The 13,691-nt window shown below is 42.5% G+C and overlaps 2 protein-coding genes and 1 pseudogene across 2 annotated transcripts; 1 reads left to right on the forward strand and 2 right to left on the reverse strand.

Moving 5' to 3' along the window:
• Nucleotides 1-13: 13 nt before the first annotated feature.
• On the reverse strand, nucleotides 14-9,374 carry LOC123638796 (histone H3.1-like). Its single transcript, XM_045552622.1, has 2 exons — nucleotides 8,801-9,374; nucleotides 14-369 (listed from the first exon to the last, which is right to left on the reverse strand). Exons 1-2 carry the CDS (start codon nucleotides 9,199-9,201, stop codon nucleotides 48-50), a joined length of 723 nt encoding a protein of 240 aa, XP_045408578.1. The 5' UTR covers nucleotides 9,202-9,374; the 3' UTR covers nucleotides 14-47.
• An 896-nt stretch (nucleotides 9,375-10,270) lies between these two features.
• Nucleotides 10,271-10,894, reverse strand: LOC123638797 (annotated as a pseudogene).
• Nucleotides 10,895-11,000: 106 nt separating this feature from the next.
• On the forward strand, nucleotides 11,001-11,497 carry LOC123638404 (histone H2B type 2-E-like). The gene has a single exon (XM_045552021.1). It carries the CDS (start codon nucleotides 11,030-11,032, stop codon nucleotides 11,408-11,410), a length of 381 nt encoding a protein of 126 aa, XP_045407977.1. The 5' UTR covers nucleotides 11,001-11,029; the 3' UTR covers nucleotides 11,411-11,497.
• Nucleotides 11,498-13,691: the final 2,194 nt, after the last annotated feature.

Here is a 13,691-nt window from a genome sequence, read left to right on the forward strand (position 1 = left end):
GTGGCTCTAAAAAGAGCCTTTGCAAAATGGAGTTACTAAGTGAAATATTAGCCGCCGAAGCCATAGAGGGTGCGACCCTGGCGCTTTAGCGCGTAAACCACGTCCATGGCCGTGACTGTCTTACGTTTGGCGTGCTCCGTGTAAGTAACAGCGTCACGGATCACATTTTCCAGAAAGACCTTAAGAACTCCGCGCGTTTCCTCATAAATAAGGCCAGAGATGCGCTTAACGCCCCCACGACGAGCTAAGCGACGGATGGCAGGCTTAGTAATACCCTGGATATTGTCACGTAAAACTTTGCGGTGGCGCTTAGCGCCGCCTTTACCTAGACCCTTACCGCCCTTGCCACGACCAGACATACCTACGGCTTAAACAATCCCGGCGTATGGAGTTTCGGAGGCAGTGGTTTATATAGTACTAAGTCGGACCTAATTGAAAACTCTCCATACCAGCTGTGTCCGCTCTGTTAGTTCTCAGACCTGGAGCCCTGCCCACGATTCCGGAGAAATGGAAAGGGCGGTGCTTAAACTCCAGAATCTAAAAAGATGCTTAAAGATTACCCAGTCCACCTTCTCCTACATTGTTTTACGCTGCCCACCGCTGCAAAGGTATTCCTTTACCTGGGTACGGCCTTGCAATGTTTTTCCTTGGTCACCTCTTAGCATTGATTGATGTACTGCCTTGTGGCTGCTGGAATCAAAGGGCCCATCTCAAGAGGGGTGACTACAGTCATTTCCGGCATTTGTGAAACTGCCAAGTATGCAAACTACTTCTGTATAATCTCAGTGTGATCAGCCTGAGGAGTGGCAGACTGCAATGAACGTCACTTGGTGTACCTTCAAGGTGGGCTTCCGCACTTTTCTCCAATTTGGTTCTCTACCTTTTTCCTTACCTTTTACTCTTTCTGTCTCCTTTCTTTTTGTTCCTTTCCCTTCCCTCCCTCGCGGCCACATTGACTCCCTCCTTGTTTTACCTACCCTAACCCCCCACCCTAATTCTTTTTGCAATTATGTAACTGAATCCGAGCTGGTACCACTTGCCACAGGACAGTCAATAAGTCAAGACACACGGTGTCGGGGCAAGGAAAGTGACTTTTATTCGGAAAGCCAGCAAATTGAGAAGATGGCAGCCTTATGTCCTAAAGAACCATCTTAAGTTAGTATGAACTTCAAATTACTTTTTATGTTAAGGGAATGGCAAGAAGTAACGAAGGACCACAGACATCTGGGTGCCTGTGAGGGTCTGAGGAGGTTGTAAAACTTAATCTGCTTTTGGTCAGTTAACTTTGGAGAGCATAGACGATCAGATCATGATGTTCCTATAAATCTTTAACACTGCATTGTTACTTGTTTGTATACTTTTCTTATCTCCCTGGGAGTTAGTTTCGGGAAAGGGAAGGTTATCATCTTTCTTTTAGAGTTGAACTCTATAAACTAATTTTTTCTGTAATTATCTGGCCTACATGTACAGCTAAACAGAAGCTTTTAACCTAAAGGGTATTATTGCTGAGGGTCAGAAGGAAAACGGAGCTAGTCATACTAAGCCTTCCTTCTATGTTACATACTACCATTTATGTGTAGGGAAAGAAAAAGTAATTTTCCCTCTACCGTTTTTGAGTTCTTAGCTGGGATTCCACGTGATAAAAGACAGATTAACAGGAGAAAAACATGCAGAAGTTTATTATATTATATAGCATATTTCATATATATGTGCATATATATACATATATGTATATTTCATATACATGTGGGAAATACCCGGAAAAATGTGTAAGTCTCATAGAGGTGGCTTAGAATTCAGTCTTAAATACCGTCTTCAGCTGGAATACAGAAGGGTGTTGCAAGAGCAGTCATGGTGATCCAGAAAAGCTTGGTAAACAAAGGGAAGGTTTTTTTGTGCAGATTTAAATCAGTGGCTTTTTCATGGATTAGAATCTCTTGATTTAGATTCATCCTTTTCTTCCTGGTACAGAGAGGGAGACACTTACAAATGGAGATTTCCTTTATAGATGTAAATTTCCCTTACTAGAGTGACTTCTGTTTTCAGAGTTTCTCTTGTACCTGCAGTTCTTCAAAATAATTAGCTCAAAATAATCCTATTATATACCCACAATTAAAAATAAAAAATAAACAAAAATTCTTATGCAAAAAAGTATTGGGGTTCAGAAAATGATGCCCCAAAATGAAGACCTCAGAAACAAAATTTTTCTCTAACCTTCTCCTGCCCTCCTATCTCTGGCCCCTTATTCTCCCCCAAGGCTGACCATAGGAACTAGCCTCCCTCTTCAAGGTGAAACCACATTAAAAAGAATTCTGAACCAAATATGGTTATAATTAAGCATTAATCAGGCTGTACTTTGGCCACTTTCCTTGTAAGGGAAAGTCAAGTAGCACTCGATGCTGACCATTTGCCTCTCCATTGTTCCTATACATGGGATTTCTGATGTTGGAATCATAAGGACTTTAAGAATTAATTTGCATTCCCATTGTTCTTATAAATGGAATCTCTGACCTTAAATCATTAGGCTTTTGTTTAAGAATTGCTGAAGATCCTGAGTTTCTGCAGCACCAGTTTGTAGACCCCCACTGAGGAACCCAATCAGCATGAGAATGCAGTTTTTTCATCTCCCTGTCCCATGACTTCACCCTGCTCTCTTCAACCAATCAGTGATTTTGACATTTCAGCCCACCCAACACTTTAAAATCATGAGCCCCAAACTCCTCAAGGAGGCAGATTTGAGGTTTCCTTTCCTCTCCTTTGGCAGCTGTATTATTAAACCTCCTTCTGTGCTGCAACCTGTTATCTCAGTGGATTGACTTGCCATGGGAATCTGGCAAGGAACCTATTATGGTTACAAAGGTGGGTCATAGAAACCATAAATCCATTTTTCCCAAAGCCAGCCATAAAAAGAAAACCTTCTGAACTAAAATAAAATCTTAAGGCTCACCCCCCACCGGCTGACTGAATGGACCCCATCTTGGCCACAGGAATATCCTAAAACTAAGTTGCCTGCCACGAGGAGTGAGGTCAGACATGCCTCATCATGCCTCCCTCCCTTCTTGGAGACATCCTTTGTAACTCATTAACAGGCCAAAGGCTACGCAAGGCAAACCCACAGGTCCTCAATTTATACAACAAATATATGTCCAGTGGCTTATCTCTGATAAACAGCTCCTTATGTTAACACTTTCCAAGCCTTTAGACAAAGCTTCATGTCTTTAACCAATTACAAATCAAAGAATCTTTAAACCCACCTATAACCTGTAAGCCCTGCTCCCCCTTCTACATGGCCCACCTTTTCATGCCAAACCAATGGATGCCTCCCACGTATTGATTTATGATTTTACCTTTAATCCCTATCTCCCTGAAATGTATAAAAACAAACTGTAACCCACCCACACTGAGTCCACTTGCTCAAGGCTTCTTGGGCATGGTTCCAGGTCATGATCCTCAAATTTGGCTCAGAATAAATCTCTTTAAAATTATTTTACACAGTTTGGCTTTTTTTCCATTAACAACCTAAAAATATTACTCTAACTTTCCCTCTGCCTTTTGGTGCCATTTATGGTGAGAAATTATCTGACCTACCTTGTTTGTGAGTCATAAGACTCTCATTCCAGAGAAGGACTTGCCTCACACTCAAAAGGAAGGACTGCTGCACAGAGAAGCCAAGCTGAATCTAGATAGGCCTTGCTGGGTTTGCCCCACTTGGTCTATTAGCTTTAGATCATACCCTTTTTGTCCAATCATATTTGCGTATGGCTGTCCATACTTTTTTGAACCTAAGCATAACACTGGACAGTTTTCCCAGTATCTTTGGGTTGAAGGAGCTCAGGGATGTTCACCCCAAAGTATGGCTTCCTGATTTAATGAGTATTTTCAATTAAAGGCCCTTAGAGATCAACAGAGGCTGAGAGAGACTTTCCCCCTCTCTACATAAAGACCTGACAGATCCACCAAGGAGAACAATTGTTTTTCCTTCCCTAAAATAGATACCTCATTATCTCATGTTATCTCATTATCTATTGCAGAAGAGAAGACCAAGAATGTAACCACACCTGAACAGATCCTTTAATAAGATGTCTGTCTCCTAGCCTCATTCAGTTTCCAAAGAGAACCATTTATAAGCTAATCTGTTCCCTGATTCATTCACTCCTCATAGTAATCATGTATTACGTCTCAACAGATTACCTGTTTCCCTTCTGAAAGAAGATACAAGGGCAGAGGCAGACAAATCACTGACAAGATGCAGATTAGTTGTAGAAAAGGCATATAAATTAATTTAATGTGTATATATAGGAGCCTTCAGAATGATACAGAAAGATACAGGGGAAATTGTACATTTTTATGCTTAAGTTCAATAAAGTATGCACAGCCATGTAGAAATATTACTGGACAAAACAGGTATGGCCTAATGTTAATATACTGAATGGAGAAAGCCAGGAAGGCCTGTCTATAGTCTTCTTGGCCTTTCTGAGCATGCATTCCTTCCTTCTGGATATGGAGCAGGAGCCTCTCTGGAATGAGGGTCTTATGACCTACAGTCAAACAAGGTAGGTGAGATCATTTCTTTATGGCCAGTTTTTACATAGAATGTTTTTAGATTTCATGGCTGGCTTTTGTTACCGAAAGTTTGGCACTGTCCTTGAGGCCACATCAGAAGAACAAGGACAAGTGGTTTGAGGAGAAGGAAAGAGTTTATTAATTTGTCTGCAAATGAAGAGGCTGGCAGATTCCCATGTCAAAGTACCAGCATCCCCCTCTGAGCAGAAGTACAGAGCTATTAAAGGTTCTGATCAATCCCATCTTTGGCTAAAACAATCTCATGACCTCTGCTCAGATTCATCCCATCTTCAGTTAAGACAATATCAGGACCACCACCAGGATAAATCCCATCTTCAGCTAAGATGATCTTGTGCCCTCCACCCAGACAATTCCCTGTAGCCTTCTATGGCACAGAGAAAAGATATTCCCCTGTCCCTCCCAACCACTGGCCTGAGGCAGGGATGCAGGGCCTAGTTCTCCAAAAGGAGTGGGGGATGTTTTAAAGAGATGTAAAACATTTTTGCCATTTTTCAAGCCATTTGTTCTGGTACATATTCTCCTCTTCCATATCTATGGGAGAAGTGGTGACTACTCTGTTACACTGTCGAGAAAAGAGGTTCTGGTTTCTATGATTCCACTTGGAGAAGAGGGATTCTAGTTTCCAGGGCTAGCCTTGGGGGAGAATGGGACTAAGAGACAAGAAGAAAAGGTCAGAGAAAAACTTTTGCTTCTGAGGCTTTTACTGAGGCCATCATTTTGGGGTACTGTTTTCTGAGCCCCAACAAAAGCAATCTCTTGAGAAAAGTAAAATACCCATTTCATAGGAAAATTTCCCTTAATATTCTTAAGGAAAAATGGCATTTGAAATAACCTAGAATCTAATTAATTGTTAGTTATTGGGTTCAGGACATGCCACCCTAAAGTATGTCATCTTGGGATATTGAATATTTAAGCTGAAGGAATTTGAGAAGCAGCATGTACAGAAAGGACTTTCTACCTTCCCCTGAAGCAGGTCATATGACCCTCAAGTGAGAGGTGTCCTCTCTATCACCAGAGAAAAGGAGTGAGGAGCATCTTTATCTTTGAAGACAAGGGACACAGAGAGGAGTATGAATGAATAGGCCTTGCTAAGTGTCACCCAGCTTGCTTATACTCTTTGTCCTATCACATTTCTCCAATACTCTCCACTCTTCATGAAATCTATTATGAAAACACTGAGGTTTAACCTCTCCTGTGGGTCTTCATTTCCTTATGAAGGCTCCTATGTCACATAAAAATTATATGAAATAAATTTCTCTCATTAATCTGTCTTTTGTTACAGGGGCCCCCACCAAAAAACTTAAGATGAGTAGAAAGAAGATACCTATCCTCGCCAACATTAGTATAAACTGATGTGAGGTCTGGAAAACGGACAGTCACAGAATATTGATTTGTAATGGTTTATGTAACAAATACAGTATATCTGACCAGTAGAGATGGTACCTGTGATTGGTAGAAATCTTCCAAAAACTAGACAGGGCCTCTCAGAGAGAGCAAAAAAGATTCATCTCCAATCTCTAGGCCAGCATGCATTAACACCAAACTTCCCCTAAGACTCCCTGTTTATAAAATAGCTGGGTCCTTATTAAGTTTTCCAATTCCTTACTACCTACATCACAATTTTCTTTTAATAATCAAGTTTGATGATAGCTGGGCACAGTGGACCAGTCCTGTAATCCCAGCTCCTTGGGAGGCTGAGGCAGGAGGATCCCTTGAACCCAGGAGTTGGAGGCTGCAGTGAGCTATGATCATCCCACTGCACTCTAGGCTGGGTAACAGAGCAAGACCCATCTCTATAAAAAAATAGGGTGGGGCACAGTGGCTCACGCCTATAATCCTAGCACTCTGGGAGGCCGAGGTGGGTGAGGATCTCTTGAGCTCAGGAATTTGAGACCAGCCTGAGCGAGAGAGAGACCCCATCTCTACTAAAAATAGAAAAAATTAGCTGGGTGTGGTGGTGCGTGCCTGTAGTCCCAGCTGCTCTCAGGAGGCTGAGGCAGGAGGATGGCTTGAGCCCAGGAGTTTGAGGTTGCTGTGAGCTAGGCTGACGCCACAAGCACTCTAACCAGGGAGACAGAGACTCTGTCTCAAAAATAAATTAATTAATTAATAAAATCATGTTTGATAATATTAAATGTGAAAAAACTTTATAAAGTGAAGTGCTAATTGTTACCTATTCTAGTGGGAAATGGTAAATTAAAAAAAATAGAATATTGGTTTATAAATCAGTATCTGTTATAATAATACAAAAATTGATTCCTTGGAATCTCATCCATTGCTAGGTTGAACTGAAAAAAAAAAAAAAAAGTGAGTGGTTTTTTCCCCCTCCAAAGCTGGTAGCCAGAGGTGACCATACCAGGTGCCTACCTGCAAAGCAGCCAATAGATTCATCCTCTTTCTAAATCCTTAGCAGCACTAAGCTGGTTTCCAGCTTCTCTGGATAGCAACTAAAATAAATCCTGCTGATTTCTGAGCAATGACAGGCAAGTTCCTGGAAGTCCAGACTTCCCTGTGGTGAAGTGCAGAGTGTGGGATGTGATCATCTCATCTACACTAGTGAAGTCTAATGGATGACTTCGAACTCTTCTTGTTTTTCTAATTGCATCAGTAATTTATTGTGTAACAAATCACCCAAGAAGTTAGCAGCTTAAAACAACAAATTCATTATGTCACACATTTTCTAAAGGTCAAGAATCAACAGTGTAAGTGAAGTATCCCAAGAATGGAAAAATAAGCACCACATGTACTCACCATCAAATTGGTTTCACTGATCATCACCTAAGAGCACATTTAGGAATAACATTAATCAGGTGTCAGGCAGATGGGGGGGGGAGGGCATGGGCGTATACATACATAATGAGTGCAATGTGCACCATCTAGGGGATGGAGATGCTTAAGGCTCTGATTGGGGGGGAATACATAACCTAAACTTTTGTACCGCCATAATATGCTGAAAAAAAAAAAAAAAAAAAGAATCAAGAGTGGCTTAGTTGCATGGTTCTGGCTCAGGGTCTCTGAGAATGAACAGCCCAGTGGTCAGCAGGGGATGCAATCATCTGAGGCTTCACTGGGGCAGGATATGGCTCACTCACATGGTTTGTTGGTAGCTCTGCTGACTGTTGAGGAAGGCCTTAATTTCTTACAAGGCAAGCCTCTCCACAGGGCTACCCGAATGCCCTCCCAACATGGCAGCTGAGGTCCCCCAGAGCACAATACTTTTTCTGACCTATTCTCCATTCTCCAAAGTACCTCACTCTCACTTTAACTATGCCATTTGCTCTATTCTATTCAATAGAAGCCAGCCTCTAAATCCTCCCCTACACTCAAGAGTAGAGGAATTAGGCTCTACTTTTTGATGGGAGGAGTATCAAAGAATTTTTGGATTTTATCTAAACCCACCAACTGTATGCCTAAATATAGGCTTCAAATAGAAAATGCCCCCTCCAGTCCATACAGTTAATATCAGATCCCTTGCTGGAAGAGTTGGAAGACATTAGAACAACCTAACTTTTGTCTTTCCACCTAAAGGGAATTAGGCTCGTTTTCTTTAAAACTTAATTATTTTTGTATAGCCATTGGAACCTTATCCAGATCTCTTCCTTCCCGTCTAGTGATTCTTGAAATACTAAACTTAGATCTACTAGCTTAGGTTTGTTTGTCCCCCATTGCTTGAGTACCTTTGGAAAAGACAAACTTTCTAGAGTTAGTAAAAGGGAGTAATGTATGCCCTTTCTACACCCTGGGAGCTACTGTCAGGTTCACATACAAAAACGTGAAAATCAGTGCCAATATCATGTTTAACTCGCCATAGGACTAAAAATAGTGATCAAAATTATCTGGGACGAAATAGTGACGCATAAGGTGGGAGGTGCTTAACAACTACCCAAGGCTCAGTGATTTGGTGACTGAAAAAAACAGCACATTAGCAATGCACTTACCCAATGGATCAGAACTAAGTGTTAAAACATTTAGTTTAATAGGTCATGTACTTATCAGTCATGATTTTGTCTATTTTGAGAAGCAGGGAAACAAAAGTTTAGTTTTTGGGGCTGAAACCTCCTGTGTTACTTCTCATTTTCCCAAGTTGGCCTTAGCATTGTATTCTAAGGATGTAACTGCATAACAGCCACTCTTAATGAGCACATCAGTGGCTCTGAAAAGAGCCTTTGGGAAGGAGAAAGCAAACAAGCCCTGCCTCAGGACAGCTTATGCTCGCTCGCCACGGATGCGGCGCGCGAGTTGAATGTCTTTGGGCATGATAGTCACTCGCTTGGCGTGGATGGCGCACAGATTGGTGTCCTCAAACAGGCCCACTAAGTAGGCCTCGCAAGCTTCTTGCAGCGCCATCACCGCTGAGCTCTGGAAACGCAGATCGGTCTTGAAGTCCTGGGCAATCTCTCGCACCAGGCGCTGGAAAGGCAGCTTGCGGATCAGCAGCTCGGTCGATTTCTGGTAGCGGCGGATCTCCCGCAAGGCCACGGTGCCAGGCCGGTAGCGATGGGGCTTCTTCACACCACCGGTGGCCGGGGCGCTCTTGCGAGCAGCCTTCGTAGCGAGCTGCTTGCGCGGCGCCTTGCCGCCAGTAGACTTGCGGGCTGTTTGCTTTGTGCGGGCCATAACAGACGACAATCCTTCCAAAGCAAGCAACTGGAGAAAACGCGGCGAGACCAGAATTTATACCGATGACCCGATCCTGATTGGTCAGAACTGTGGTAGGAGTAACCTGATTGGTTTTTAATACAATCTGTATTTGGCTCCTACCACTTCCTCTGAATGGTTCCCCCACGCCCGTTTGCTGTTAACTTTTACTGTTTTCAACTAATCAAGTTAAGATTACCCCAATGGAAAGGGAATCTGACCTGGAACTTCAGGAAATCAGCCTTAACTGTCCTTAAAGACACTCATTTCCACTGGAGGCTTTTTCCTGTTTTAGATAATGTAAAAAATATAAGTACACTAGAATAATTTACTTGTTAATCTTTCTAAAAAGTAGTTCCGTTTCCTCTTTCATTAAATCTGCTTTTAATAATTACGAAGACCCAGAAAAAATGTTTAAAAATAGATTGGCCCCTGGAACACCAGTACTTTAGTTTGCTCAGCGTGGTGTGGGTGAGGAGGAGTTTGGTATGTGCTTGACTAAATGATACCAATGAGTGGTATCTGACATCTTCATTAACTGATTTTGATGCAATCAAATGGCTTATCGTACTATTAAATATGTAAATCATGTGCTTGATTTAATCAGCATGCGGGAAGTGATGATGAGTTTACATCGGTCAATGATTAGGTCTTTTCCAGTAAAACGTTAGTAATTCTGGAAACAGCGTTTTGAGTTAGGACCGAGATTTTAGTTAAGAGACCATCAGGTTCTGCTGTAAAGACCCAGCAAAGCTAAAAAACTGTTGTTATATACCACTTAATATATTCGCCGGAATAATCACCGGAAGTACTTTTTAACGACCCAGGACCGTGTTTGTGGAGGGAACAGTAAAGGAGGTTGGCTCCATGGTATGATTCATTTAGGAAGCTAAATTTAATGTTCTTTACCCGGCATCAGTTAGTATCAAACCGAATGTGAAACTTATTTCACGTGCTTAAACTTAGCCGGGTATTCATAATAGGTTTAGAGAACAGTGCTCAGTTCTTCCACAGAAATGGCGGGTGGCTCTGAAAAGAGCCTCTGGTTTTAGTGCGAAATTTTAAGTTGTGATTTCAGACCTCATTTGCCCTTAGTCTTGTGGTGACTCTCGGTCTTCTTGGGCAATAGCACAGCCTGGATATTGGGCAGGACGCCGCCCTGAGCGATGGTGACTTTACCCAGGAACTTGTTCAGCTCTTCATCGTTCCGGATGGCCAGCTGTAGGCGGCGCAGGATGATACGTGTCTTCTTCTTGTCGCGAGCCGCGTTGCCCGCCAGCTCCAAGATCTCCGCGGTCAGATACTCCAGTACTGCAGCCAAGTACACCGGGGCGCCGGCCCCGACCCGCTCGGCATAGTTGCCTTTGCGCAGTAGGCGATGTACTCGCCCACAGGAAACTGGAGCCCGGCCCGGGAAAAGCGGGTCTTGGCTTTGGTACGAGTCTTGCCGCCCTGCTTGCCGCGTCCAGATATTATAAGATTACTTGTGACCTACACCAGAAAAATCTCAAAGCCCAAAAACGCAGATTTTATAGCCGTTGCTGGGCGCAAAAAAAAAAAAGAGCTAGGCCATTGGCTAAACTTGCAGTTCCGTTTTAAACAATGCAAATGAAGTCTCTTAAAGTATGTGTTTTCATTGGATAATAATGATACTGACGTCATCACGAGTCATGTCCAATCAGACGGAGGACTGTACTGAACCTTATTTGCATATGAGCTGTATATAAAAGGGGCACCTCCTGCCTGACGCTTGGCTTTTTCTTTAAGTACATCTTGTCTGTTAAGTACTTTTGGGCTCTTTTCAACTATGCCTGAGCCGGCTAAGTCCGCTCCGGCCCCAAAGAAAGGCTCCAAGAAAGCAGTGACCAAGGCTCAGAAAAAAGATGGCAGGAAGCGCAAGCGCACCCGCAAGGAGAGCTACTCCATCTACGTGTACAAGGTGCTTAAGCAAGTCCACCCCGACACCGGCATCTCGTCTAAGGCCATGGGAATCATGAATTCCTTCGTCAACGACATCTTCGAGCGCATCGCGGGGGAGGCTTCTCGCCTGGCGCATTACAACAAGCGCTCGACCATCACCTCCAGGGAGATCCAGACGGCGGTGCGCCTGCTGCTGCCCGGAGAGTTGGCCAAGCACGCCGTGTCCGAGGGCACCAAGGCTGTCACCAAGTATACCAGCTCCAAGTGAGGTCGCTCACAGCCTCTCACAACCCAAAGGCTCTTTTCAGAGCCACCCACATTTTCAGGCAAAAGAGCTGGTGCATTTTGCTTGTACACATTTATCTCCTTTCATTCCTCCTTGCTCTTTTTGCGAAATTGAGTCTTCACCTCTTCCCCCAATCCTTGTGCGAGCTGAGAAATGATCGTCCTCTGGAGTAGGTGGGATAAGAAGTGTTGCCCTCTTCTGCCATCTTGTGGCAAAAAAGCAGAAGCACATCCAAGGTGTGTTTTCCAGCCCCAATTGAAATACTTCCTTCCCAACTTTCTCCTGACAATCAGTGGATGAGGTAAGGTTATCATTTCTATCTCCTTTTGACTTCAAGATTTAAGTCGTAATTACTCCAAGAGTCATTCGTGCGTGCGTTAAAAGGGGTTACGTGTAGGTAGAAAGATGGGAGTTGGGCAAGAAAGTCATGTTGAGTTTTGTGGTCCTGTCAGAGCTGTCGAAAGCAAACAGCCAAAAAATGAAAAAACAAAATACTCTGTACCCTAAAATAAATAATAATAGGATCATGCTTTCTAGTTCTGGTCAACAAAATAACAAATACTTGAATGTTTCCTGTAAACTTGAACACCTGTCCAAAACAATGATATCCGTGATTTTTGCTAGGCTGCTGTTTGAAGATATGTCATGACTTTTGAATATGATTATCATGGGACTAAGTTGCACTTTTTCCACCATGAACATAACAATGTACACTTGGTAACCTCGGTTATTTTGCAAGTTTTCGTTTCTTCTTTTTCCTTTAAATGCTTGGGTTTCCCCCTCCTCCAAAGTCTAACTCCCTTGCCTATTAAAATGCATGTATTAGCTTGACAGAGCTGACATAACAAAGTACCACAAACTGGGTAGCTTAAACAACAAAAATTTATTTTCTCATAGTTCTGGAGGCTTGAAGTCCAAGATCAAGGTGTCAGTGGGTTTGGTTTCTCCTGAGGCCTCTCTCCTTGGCTTGCACATAACCATCTTCTTGCTGTGTCTTCATATGGTCTTTTTTCTGTGCATGCTTCCCCATGTGTCTCTTCCTCTTCTTTTAAGGACACCAGTCCTGTTGTTAGATTAGGGTCCCACCCTTACAACCTCATTTATCCTTAATTACCTCTTTAAAGGCCCTGTCTTCAAATACAATCAAATTGGGAATTAGGACTTCAACATAATTCAATCCATAACAACCCTCAAGACCATTTTTCCATGCTTTGATTCCAACCTGCTGTTTCAAATTCTCTTTCATAAAATGTCTATATTTAGTTTAATCTGTAGATAAAGCAACAATTACAATACTCCCTAAACCAGACGTTAAATGTCAGTTGTTCACAAGGGCCCAGCACATTAGAGCAAAACTGGTTGGATATTAGAAACCATGCTTTATCTCTACAAAGAAAGGTGTTTTTTGCTATTTTTCTTTCTTTTCAGAGATGGGGGTCTCATTCTATTGTCCAGGCAGAAATGCAGTGGCTTGATCATAGCTCACTGCAACCTCCAACTCCTGGGCTCAAGCTGTCCTCCCTCCCGCCTCAGCCTCCCAAGTAGCTGGGACTACAGGCGTACACCATCTTGCCTGGCTTTGCTATTTTTCTCAAAGCACACAAACTTCTGATATTATATTTTCAGTTTTGATAAAGACATGGACTAAGGCGTATTGAACCCTTTTTAAAATTCTGCTATAAGAACAACCATAGCACAAGCACATTCATAAATGCCACCTAACATGGAAACTAATGGGACCAGAGGGAACTTCAGAGAACTGAAGAACACAAACCTGTACAATGCAGTTTCACCAATTTCTTTCAAATAGTGATACAGGCACAGGGACAGTGAATTTTCCAATTTTTCAAGTGGATATGCATTTTAAAATGAAACAGTCTAAATTTTTTATATTGGCAACTAATAAAAAAATATATAACATTGTACAGACTAAATAAAAAAAGGATCTGCTGACTTCATCAAGCCCTTCATTTCACAGCTGAAGATCTCTGGACATTGTCAAAGATTCCTAGGCACATGAAAAGCTATTCACCAACCTACTCTCTCTGCCACCAAAGCCCAGATCAAATGCCCAGGCCTTCCCAGCTTTCTAGGTCCTCAACTGAAAAGAATCCATTGCTTACTTGGTCCCTCTGGGCAGAGCACTAGGTCTCACACAGTACGCATTCAGGAGATATTTTATGGTAGTTAAGTAAATGGATAAAGAAATGAACTAAAAGAAAAATTTTAAATTCTGAGCTCACCAACAGCAATGAGATTAAAA

This window comes from Lemur catta, chromosome 5 (genome assembly GCF_020740605.2).
Source record: "Lemur catta isolate mLemCat1 chromosome 5, mLemCat1.pri, whole genome shotgun sequence".
NCBI classification, from domain to species: domain Eukaryota; kingdom Metazoa; phylum Chordata; class Mammalia; order Primates; family Lemuridae; genus Lemur; species Lemur catta.

Bases quoted from the DNA above. Each gene is read 5' to 3' on its own strand.
- LOC123638404 (XM_045552021.1), top strand. From the start codon at position 11,030: ATGCCTGAGCCGGCTAAGTCCGCTCCGGCCCCAAAGAAAGGCTCCAAG.
- LOC123638796 (XM_045552622.1), bottom strand. From the start codon at position 9,201: ATGGCCCGCACAAAGCAAACAGCCCGCAAGTCTACTGGCGGCAAGGCG. The intron at 370-8,800 runs GCGAGCATAAGC...CGGGATTGTTTA, and splicing joins GCGCGCCGCATCCGTGGCGA to AGCCGTAGGTATGTCTGGTC.